The following is a 10,000-nucleotide window of genomic DNA, read 5'->3' as shown; positions in this document are numbered from 1 at the left end:
TGATCAGACCCCGACTTGTGTCTAAGCAGCGCACTAAGCCATGTGTCGCCCCTTTTTATCCACAGCCACCTTGAGGCTCTCTCAGCTGCCTCACAGATGTTTCTGGTGGCTTTCCTTTCTTGAGCACCTCTGATTCCAAGTAGCCTGAGTGACCGGTGCAGGCTCTGTCCTGGAAATCCTCTGCAGCCAACCTCAATTGGCTCACAGCGGGCCCTCCATCCTTTCCGCCTGCAGTCGTCCACCAGCTCCAGGTACTTCGCCTTTTTCCGCTCAAAGGCTTCCTCAATCCGGTCTTCCCAGGGGACTGTGAGTTCCAACAGCACCACCTGCTTTGTACTCTCTGATGTAAGGACCATGTCTGGCCTGAGTGTAGTGCTGGTGATGTGCTGCGGAAACTTCAATTGACTCCCCAGGTCCACCTTCAGCTGCCAGTCACCCGCTGTGGATAGTAGCCCAGCTGGGACCTTTGGCTGTGACTGAGGCCTCTCTCCGGCCCTGACGAAGGCAATGTGTGGCCTTGCTAAGGGCTGGTGCTTGGTTGCTGGATTCCAGCACAGATGGTGTCCGCTACTGCCTTCCGCACCTGGTCATGGCGCCATCTGTACCTCCCCTCTCCCAGAGCTTTCGGGCAGCAGCTTAAGATGTGCTCCAGCGATCCTCTTGCCGGGCATAGAGGACAAGATGGTGCTTCAGCTAGCCCCCAGCAATGCAGATTGGCTGGACTTGGTAGGACGTCATACACTGACTGGATCAGAAATTTGAGTCTTGCTGGCTCTGACCTCCAAAGTTCTGACCAGGTGATCTTCCGAGTCAGTGCATGCTCCCAATTGGTCCAAGCCCCCTGCTGACCCATGGCCACTGTTTTGCTGCGCCGCTCCTCTTCCACCTCTGCCCGGACCTCTACCTGGACCATCTGCCGTCTGTCCCTCCCCTGCACTTTGTCATAGCGCAGAGTCTTATGGCAGCCTAGTCCTGCTCGCCCAACCGCCACTGAGCCTACTAACACACTGTGCCGCAACCTTGCCTCTGCCTGCTGAACTGCCTCCTGCGCCTTCCACTTCCGTCCCGTCCTGACCTCTACGCCTGCAGAGGAGACTCTGGTGTCGGCTGAGTCTCTGTACAGTAACACCTCCCTGGCTCTTGTTACTTTGAATTCCTCTGTCAGGCCTGAGAACGGGAGCTGCAGCTTGTTGGTGTGCCCATATAGGGCAATGCAGCTAAGGCTCTTCGGCAGGCCCAGCCACCTGCGCAGGAACTGGCTGATGTTTCTCTCCAGGGTCTCCACTGTTGTAACTGGGACCTGGTACATCAGTAGTGGCCACAGGAGCCTTGGCAGGATGCCATGCTGATATATCCAGGCTTTAAATTTCCCAGGGAGGCCTGACCTGTCCACTGCCGCAAGCCATGTTTTCAGCTCCGCGTGCATGGCCTGGATTGCTGCTGTGTCTCTCAGGGTTGCGTCAAAGAGCTTCCCCAGGCTCTTCACCGGCTTCTCCGTCAATGATGGGATTTGGAGACCGTTCATGTGGAAGCGGAATTTGTCCTCCACTCTTCCCTTCCTCAGCACAAGGGATCGGCATTTTGCTGGCTTGAATGTCATTATCGCCCAAGATGTTAGCCTTTCGAGACCTTTAAGGAGCCAGCGGCACCCTGGTACAGATGTTGCTGTGACTGTTAGGTCATCCATTAAGGCTCTAATTGGCGGTTGGCGAGTGCCAGATCTGGATAGAGGCCCTCTACATTCCACCTCTGCAGCCTTGACAAGCATGGTCATCGCCAGAGCAAACAGCGTCACTGATATAGTGCAACCAGTGATGATGCCTTTTTCTAGGCGGTGCCATGCTGATGTTGTAGATCCAGATGTAAATCTCATACTAAAACTACTGTAGTAGTCCTGTATGAGATCTGTGATCTTCTGCGGGACATGGTGCATCGTCAAGGCCTTGGTCACCAGCTTGTGGGGGATCGATCCGTAGGCGTTTGCCAGGTCAAGCCAGATGACTGACAAATCCCCTCGGTTCTCTCTAGCCTCTCGGATTAGCTGGGTGACCACTCCAGTGTGTTCAATGCAGCCTGGAAAGCCTGGAATTCCTCCCTTCTGCACGCTGGTGTCGATGTAGGAATTCCTCAGGAGGAAATCAGTCATGCGATTGGCAAGGATCTTAAAGAAGATCTTGCCCTCTACGCTGAGCAGTGAGATGGTACGGAACTGCGAGATGTCACTTGCATTTTCCTCCTTTGGTATCCATACACCTTCGGCATGCCTCCACTGCTTGGCTACCCTGCCTCTTCGCCACACTACCCTGATGATTCTCCACAACCTCTGCAGAAGTCTTGGGCAATGCTTGTAGACTTTGTATGGCACGCCGCTCGGCCCAGGTGCTGCACTTGTCCGTGCAGCCCTGACTGTGTTCTTGACTTCTGCCAGCGTTGGCTCTTTGGTGTTGAATTGGCTGGATGGTAGCGGTGGTGAAATCAGTTCTCAACAGGTGCCCAGGTCTTCCTCTCTCTGCCGGTCGCTGTAGGTTTCAGAGAGGTGGTGATTGATGTCATCCTCTGGGCAGGTAAGGATTCCACTCCGCTTCTGCCCTAGCAGCTTCTTAGTAAACCCGAAGGGGTTGGCTATGAAGGCAGTGTGCTTGCGGGCCCTCTCTCTACCCTTCCTCCTGTGCCACTCAGCGCGACGTAGTGAGATGAGCTTCTTCCTGAGGATAACTCTGAGCTCAACCAGGGCGGGCCTCTCTTCCTCGCTCGCCTTCTTGAAACGCTGTTTAAGGGCCTTCAAGTCTCTCCTGAGTGCGGTGATCTTGTTCTCTCGCCTATTGGGCCTGGCTGCGTTCTTGGCCTTTGGCTGTTTAACACCAAATCGCTCAGCACCGATGCAGACGATGAAGGTGCACATCGTTTGGAGCTGTTGGTCTACACCCCCTCTCGATGATGCCTCCACAGCACCGTCTACGTCTTCGTCGAACTGGCACCACTCAGACTCCTTGTGTGCTGCTGGCCACAAGACCCTGCGATGTTCGGATGGATTGTTGGGTGGGGCGAGCTGAGCTTGGAGGTTCTGGACACTGTGGGTTGACTCCGGGTCCTGCTCCTCCTCCGTCTCACCAGGGGCCGTGCTGTGCACTGACTCTGTGCGTTGCTCTGCTTGCTTCCTCCTTGTACAGCCCATCTTCGTCTGATGGATCCTCAGACCTCTTAGGTTCTTGCAGCTTTTGCCACACATACAGGATACTCTCGTTGTCGTTAATCCGTTGCTCATGTTCTGTACCAGAAGGTCCGTCCGTGTGGGGTGCTCATCCTCCCCCCCTCTCGGGCACCCCTGGGGGTATCTTTCATTAGGGCTTTCCGTAGCTTAGGTGGGTGCTCCCTCACGGGAGCTGCAGCTTGGGGTGCTAACCCTCACTGCCCCGGTTGCCGTCTCTCCGAGCTGTCCTCTGTCTCTCCAGACGTCACTACACTGTTCGTAGTTGTCATCCAGTCTTTCCCGGAAGTCACTGGCTGTGCCAGAAGACTAGTTAACAGAAACACCTTAGTGGTGCAGCTTGGACACATCCTCAGACACATCCTCAGAAATCAAATATTTCGTATGAGACTGCAGAACATTGCCGATCAAATAATTGTGGTCACGTGTCTCTAACATTATGCCACACCACCTGGACTTGACTAGCAACTGTACAGTACCTGCAGGAGACACTGATTATATTCTGTAGTAGAATATATTTAGGCCCAGACAGCTCTGATGAGTATTCAAACAAATGCATGCAAATTCATATATGCAGGGAGCTATGCAAATAACCAATTCATCTTACCACAACCTTTTCCCAAAGGGACTGTTCAAAATATGACAATCAACTGTGAGATATTTTTATGATCTTGTTTTCATATCTTGTTATATACATGTAATGTGTAAGCTTAGTGTATGTTTGTAAACTCGAATCCCAGATACATGACTGCCTGTCTCTGTTCTTTTTCTGGGTGTGAGCTAGCTGTCACCAAACGGTGGAGTATTTGCTGGTTTGAATCCTGTTGACTGTCGAACATTCCCATCCGTGGTTCAGGAACCCTTGAGCAAGGCATCTTGTAAACCCCAAACCTCCTTCAGGGACTGTACGCCCAGCACATTTAGCCACACAAATCCAAACACGTTTGACTACCTAGATATTTGACTCCAAGTGAATTGAATGAACACTGCAAAATAAACTGTGTGCAATGTGTCCAAATAGCAGGCGATCACATTGGACAAAAGCATCAACTAATCGTAATTTCATACATTACATTACCTTACATTGCGCTTAGCTGACCATTTTATCCAAAGCAACTTACAGTTATTTACAGGGTATTGTTTACAGTCCCTGGAGCAGTGTGGGGTTAGGTGTCTTGCTCAAGGGCACCTCAGCCATGGTGTGCGGTAGGGAGTGAAAGGATGGGATTCAAACTGTTAGGCCACGGTCAAGATTCAAGATTTAAGATTTCCATCTCATTATAGGTCTATAAGAGAGTAGTCTTTATGTTTTGTCTCCTCAGAAGATAAATGCAAGAAAGGTGTGTGTGTGTGTGTGTGTGTGCGTGCGTGCGTGCGTGCGTGCGTGCGTGAGTTCAACAATCTAATCTAATTTCAAACTTCTGTACCATTTGACAGATGATAATAGATGGTCATGTAACAGTAATGTCATGTACATATCTGTGTTGTCATTTGTGGTGTGTATGTAGATCGACCAGCTGAAGCAGGAGCTGTCCAAGAAGGAGAGCGAGCTGCTGGCCCTGCAGACCAAGCTGGAGACCCTCAACAACCAGAACTCCGACTGCAAGCAGCACATCGAGGTCCTCAAGGAGTCACTCACCGCCAAGGAGCAACGCGCTGCCATACTGCAGACTGAGGTACTGTACTATTACGAAGATATTGCACTATGGGGAGCACTGATGGAGGGGGTTGGGTGTGGAGGAGTAGGCGAGAGGGTGTGTGAGGGATATTGAGGGGTGGCATGTTCTTATTGCACTATGGGCACTGCTGACAGGGTTGTGGGCAGTGGTGAAAGTAGACGGGTGCGCACAGGTGCAGCAGCATCATAGGTTTAATGCAGTCAAAATCCCACATTTGAAAAAAAGTAAGGTCTGCTGTTTCAGTAGAAAGCACATACAACCACACTATGCCATTTGAGACAAGTGTCCTCCTATGAAGAGACACCTGAAATTGTCATGCAGTGATTATGGATATGTAATGCTCATTCTATTTTGTTTGTTTATTGTTTGTTTGCGGGAAAACTACTTTCACCTCTGGTTGTGGGAGAGGTGGGGGTAAGAGTGTGAAAGAGAGAGGTAGATAGAGAGAGTGAGGGGTAGCATGCTCTTATTGAGCCACAGGGATCAGGGACAGGGGGTGTTGGGCAGTAAGAGGGAGGGGGGTGAGGGATGAGGTGGGGTCACATGCTCTTATTGCGCTATAGGGGTCCCTGGGGGTGTGGGGGTGTGGGTGTCACTCTATACTGCACTGCATGCTCTTAAGCTGCCATCTCACCAAATGTGGGGCTGAGATAGGCCTGCTGTATACTCTTACTGTACTATGGGGATCACTCATAGGAAATGTGAAGGAGAGAGAGAGAGAGAGAGAGAGAGAGAGAGAGAGAGAGAGAGAGAGAGAGAGAGGGAGAGAGAGAGAGAGAGAGAGAGAGAGAGAGAGAGAGAGAGAGAGAGAGAGAGAGAGAGAGAGAGAGAGAGAGATGGTGTTCACTGGCTGGTTCTTCACTTAGAGAGATAGGGAGAGAGGGTTCACTGGCAGGGGAGTGGGAGAGATAAAGAGGGGGAGATATACAGTAAACAGAGTGGAGATGGAGTGGTGTGGAAGAGGGATGGAAGACAGAGATGACAGTGGCGATTAAGAGTGTTTCACTGAGGCTGAGCGCGAGAGAGAGAGAGAGAGAGAGAGAGAGAGAGAGAGAGAGAGAGAGAGAGAGAGAGAGAAAGAGAGAGAGAGAGAGAAGAGAGAAAGACAGAGCGAGGGAGAGGTATTTGGCTGTCTGCCACCCTCAAAACTGAGATCTCACTGCCATTTCTCGCTTCATTGCACATTCATACTGTTCTTCTTGGCTGGAGAACACAGCAAGCAGGTTAATGACAGCTGCTTTTCAACACCTGAGTAATGCATGTCCAATATTACTATCTCTTCCATCTCGCGTAAACTTGGCACCATGCGGAGCACAATAGGAGGTCTGTTAGACAAAATGACTCGTAAACAGGACTTGTGTAAATAGTACTTATGTTAAGTATATTTACAAACCAGTACCAGTATATATGTGTGAAGTGTCTAAAGTCATATTTATACTGATGAGAACCCGTTTGTCTACCTCTGGTTATCACTATGATGTGGAAAATAACCACCAAAGTGGTTATGAGTGACGTCCAACCGTCTGTGGATGAGATATTATATTTTGATTTTTCTGTCACCACCTAAATTTGCATCCCGTCCAGTGACGTGTGTGTGTGTGCGTGTGCGTGTGTGTGTGTGCGTGTGCGTGTGCGTGTGCGTGTGTGTGTGTGTGTGTGTGTGTGTGTGTGTGTGTGTGTGTGTGTGTGTGTGTGTGTGTGTGTGTGTGTGTTTATTGTCAGTGTCTTATCTATAGTTTAACTGCACATTGGAGACTGGTCAAACATTATTTCAATCTTCAGTGTTAACCCTATTTATGGTATACAGATTTACTGTAGGTATTTTTGACAATGAAGTACACTTTGACTTTTGACTTTGACTATATTTTTACTGTATGTGTGGGCCTGCATGTGCATGCACAAATGCCTGTGTGTGTGTGTGTGTGCATGCGTGTTTGTGTGTGTGGTCTGTCCCCCAGTTATCAGTGTGATCTCAGTCAGTTTGGTTTTGAAATTGACTGTGAAAAATGAGGAGGGAGAGACAGTCAGAGAGGTGGAGAGAGGTAGAAGAAAAGAAAGAAAAGAGCAGGGTGGAGGGAAGTGTCTGGATAATTGCCGTTATCAGTAATGTCCAACCAACCGTCTCTGAACCGTTTGCGTCACTTTTGGCTAAATTTGGATCCTTTCTAGTAATGGGGAATGTGTGTGTGTGCGTGCGTGCATGCTTCCGTGTGTATGTATGAAGGGATGTATAGCCTACTACTGTAATTCTACCATACTTACAGCTACATATGTGTGCTCCAAGTTCATAGCTGTACACCATTACTCTGTTACAACTCTGTTAGAGTTTCAGCTGTATAGTGTGTATATTTCTTCCCACCCCATCCCACAGGTGGACACGCTGCACTGTGACAACTGTTAGTCTAGTTTCATCTGTACAGTATGAAGTTGGTGTGTATATTTCTGCCCACCCCACCCCACTGGTAGATGTTCTACGTTGTTACAACTGTTAGTCCAATGTGTATTTCTCTGCCCTCCCCACTCCACCACGCAGGTGGACGCGCTGCGTCTGCGTCTGGAGGAGAAGGAGTCCTTCCTGAACAAGAAGAGCAAGCAGCTGCAGGACCTGACCGAGGAGAAGGGCACCCTCGCCGGGGAGATACGAGACATCAAGGACATGCTGGAGGTCAAGGAGAGGAAGATCATCGTCCTGCAGAAGAAGGTGAGAGATAGATAGAGAGATAGAGAGAGAAAGAGAGACTGGGTGATGAAGGGAGGGAGAGAGATGAAGAGAAAGAGAGACAAATGGGCACCCTCGCCGGGGAGATACGAGACATCAAAGCCATGCTGGAGGTCAAGGAGAGGAAGATCATCGTCCTGCAGAAGAAGGTGAGAGATAGATAGAGGGATAGAGAGAGAAAGACAGAAAGAGAGATGGAGTGATGAATGGAGAGAGAGAGAGAGATGAAGAGAAAGAGGGAGAGAATAATGGAGGAGACATCAAGGACATGCTGGAGGTCTCGGAGAGGAAGATGAAGATCCTGCAGAAGACATTGAGAAACTAGAATGGGCACTCGGTAGAGCGCAAACCTTCGCCTACGCCACTTATTTTTTTCTGGCCATCTTTAGAGTGTGGGGCATAACATTCTCCAAATTTTGGTGTTAGTTTCATTTAAATCGGACCGGAATATGTTAATATTACATTTTTGGCCCAGTCTTGACCTCTTATTCAATTCAGCATGCACACGTTGTTCTGGCATATAGTGCTTGGCAAAGAAAAACGTTTTTGACCTTTTCGTGACCTTGACCTTGAGCTTTGACCCAATCACTCCCAAAAAGTAATCGATTGTTCCTTGGGTCATGACCAATCATCCCAGTAAATTTCATAAAAATCCGCTCAATGTACGTTTTTGACCTTTTCGTGACCTTGACCTTTGACCCAATCACTCCCAAAAAGTAATCGATTGTTCCTTGGGTCATGACCAATCATCCCACTAAATTTCATAAAAAATCGGCTCAATTTACGTTTTTGACCTTTTCGTGACCTTGACCTTGACCTTTGACCTTTGACCCAATCACTCCCAAAAACTAATCGATTGTTCCTTGGGTCATGACCAATCATCCCACTAAATTTCATAAAAGTCGTCTCAGTTGTGTGTCAGTTATACGAAGTACAGACAAACATTTTGACTTTGACCTTTGACCTTTGACCAATCACTCCCAAAAACTAATCGATTGTTCCTTGGGTCATGACCAATCATCCCACTAAATTTCATAAAAATCGGCTCAGTTCTGACTGAGTTATACGAAGTACAAACAAACAAACAAACAGACATATTCACAAATAAATAAATAAATACACGGCGGGCAAAACATAACCTTCTGGCGAAGGTAATAAATACACGGCGGGCAAAACATAACCTTCTGGCGAAGGTAATAAACAGAGAGAGGAGATAGAGAGAGGGGGGAGAAGAGAGAGAGAGAGAGAGGGGGGGGGAAGAGAGAGAGAGAGAGAGAAAGAGAGAGGGGGGAGAAGAGAGAGAGAGAGCGGGGAGAGAGAGAGAGAGAGAGAGAGAGAGAGAGAGAGAGAGAGAGAGAGAGAGAGAGCGGGGAGAGAGAGGCGGGGGGGGGGGGGGGGTTACAGGAGACACAAGACATTAAGGACATGCTGAAAGTCCTCCAGAGGAATGTGAGAGATAGAGACAAAGAGAAATATCAGCCTCTTGCAGAATATGGTCAGGGATGGAGAGCTGGGGGAACGGAGAGAGAGAGAGAGAGAGAGAGAGAGAGAGAGAGAGAGAGAGAGAGAGAGAGAGAGAGAGAGACAGAGGAATGAAAGATACACTGGTAGACAGAATGGACTGACACAGAGAAGTAAGAGAGGGGGGAAAGTGAGAGATAGAGGTCAACATTCTGCAGAAGAAGATGACAGAAAAGGAGGAGAGAGGAGGGGAGAGAGAGATAAGGAGGCCAAGTTTTTTTTTTTTGGGGGGGGAGAATGAGAGAGGGGATGGCAGGTGAAATAAAAGCAGAGATAGTGGTGAGGGGTTGGATATCCCATTATCCCGTTGCTCTGATGTGTGTGTGTGCATGCATGCGAACGTGTGTGCTCGCTTCCATGTGTGTGTGTGTGTGTGTGTGTGTGTGTGTGTGTGTGTGTGTGTGTGTGTGTGTGTGTGTGTGTGTGTGTGTGCATGCCGCCCTGGGTGTATCACCTTAAAGGCCATCATGAGCTCAGGAAGGGGAGTATCAGATAGACTCTTTGGTCTGTGCAACAGTGTATAGCTGTCAAGTCCTCGCACACACACACACACACACACACACACACACACACACACACATACAGTGAAAGGGGACAATGATGCAATGAGTGAACAGCAATGCCTGAAATATTCACTCCCTCACTGTATACAGTGGTTCAGTAGATAACAGGGGTGAAAATATCAACAATACTTTAACAGCCATTGCTTCATAAACTGAACATTCATACATAATATAACAATGTGTAGCATTATGTATGCTGTATCTTTAGTGAGATTAAAGGAACAGTCCACCACATTTCAGAAAATTGCTCATATGTAAAGTCCTGGTCAAATGTGATATTTTTTTCTGTGGAACCGAACTAAACATAATC

At 48.7% G+C, this 10,000-nt stretch overlaps 1 protein-coding gene across 1 annotated transcript in view; it reads left to right on the top strand.

Annotated features, from left to right (window-relative positions):
* The window catches only part of erc2 (ELKS/RAB6-interacting/CAST family member 2), an 81,372-nt gene that overhangs the window by 49,011 nt on the left and 22,361 nt on the right, over positions 1–10,000 (top strand). Inside the window, exons 7-8 of the mRNA XM_063216505.1 lie at positions 4,717–4,884; positions 7,421–7,588. Coding sequence (XP_063072575.1) covers positions 4,717–4,884; positions 7,421–7,588 — 336 coding nt within the window. The remainder of the gene's footprint in view (positions 1–4,716; positions 4,885–7,420; positions 7,589–10,000) is intronic.

The sequence above is a fragment of the Engraulis encrasicolus genome, chromosome 14 (assembly GCF_034702125.1).
Source record: "Engraulis encrasicolus isolate BLACKSEA-1 chromosome 14, IST_EnEncr_1.0, whole genome shotgun sequence".
Classification (NCBI taxonomy): domain Eukaryota; kingdom Metazoa; phylum Chordata; class Actinopteri; order Clupeiformes; family Engraulidae; genus Engraulis; species Engraulis encrasicolus.
The sequence above is the reverse complement of the archived record's forward strand: the minus strand, read 5'-3'. Positions and strand labels throughout refer to the sequence as shown.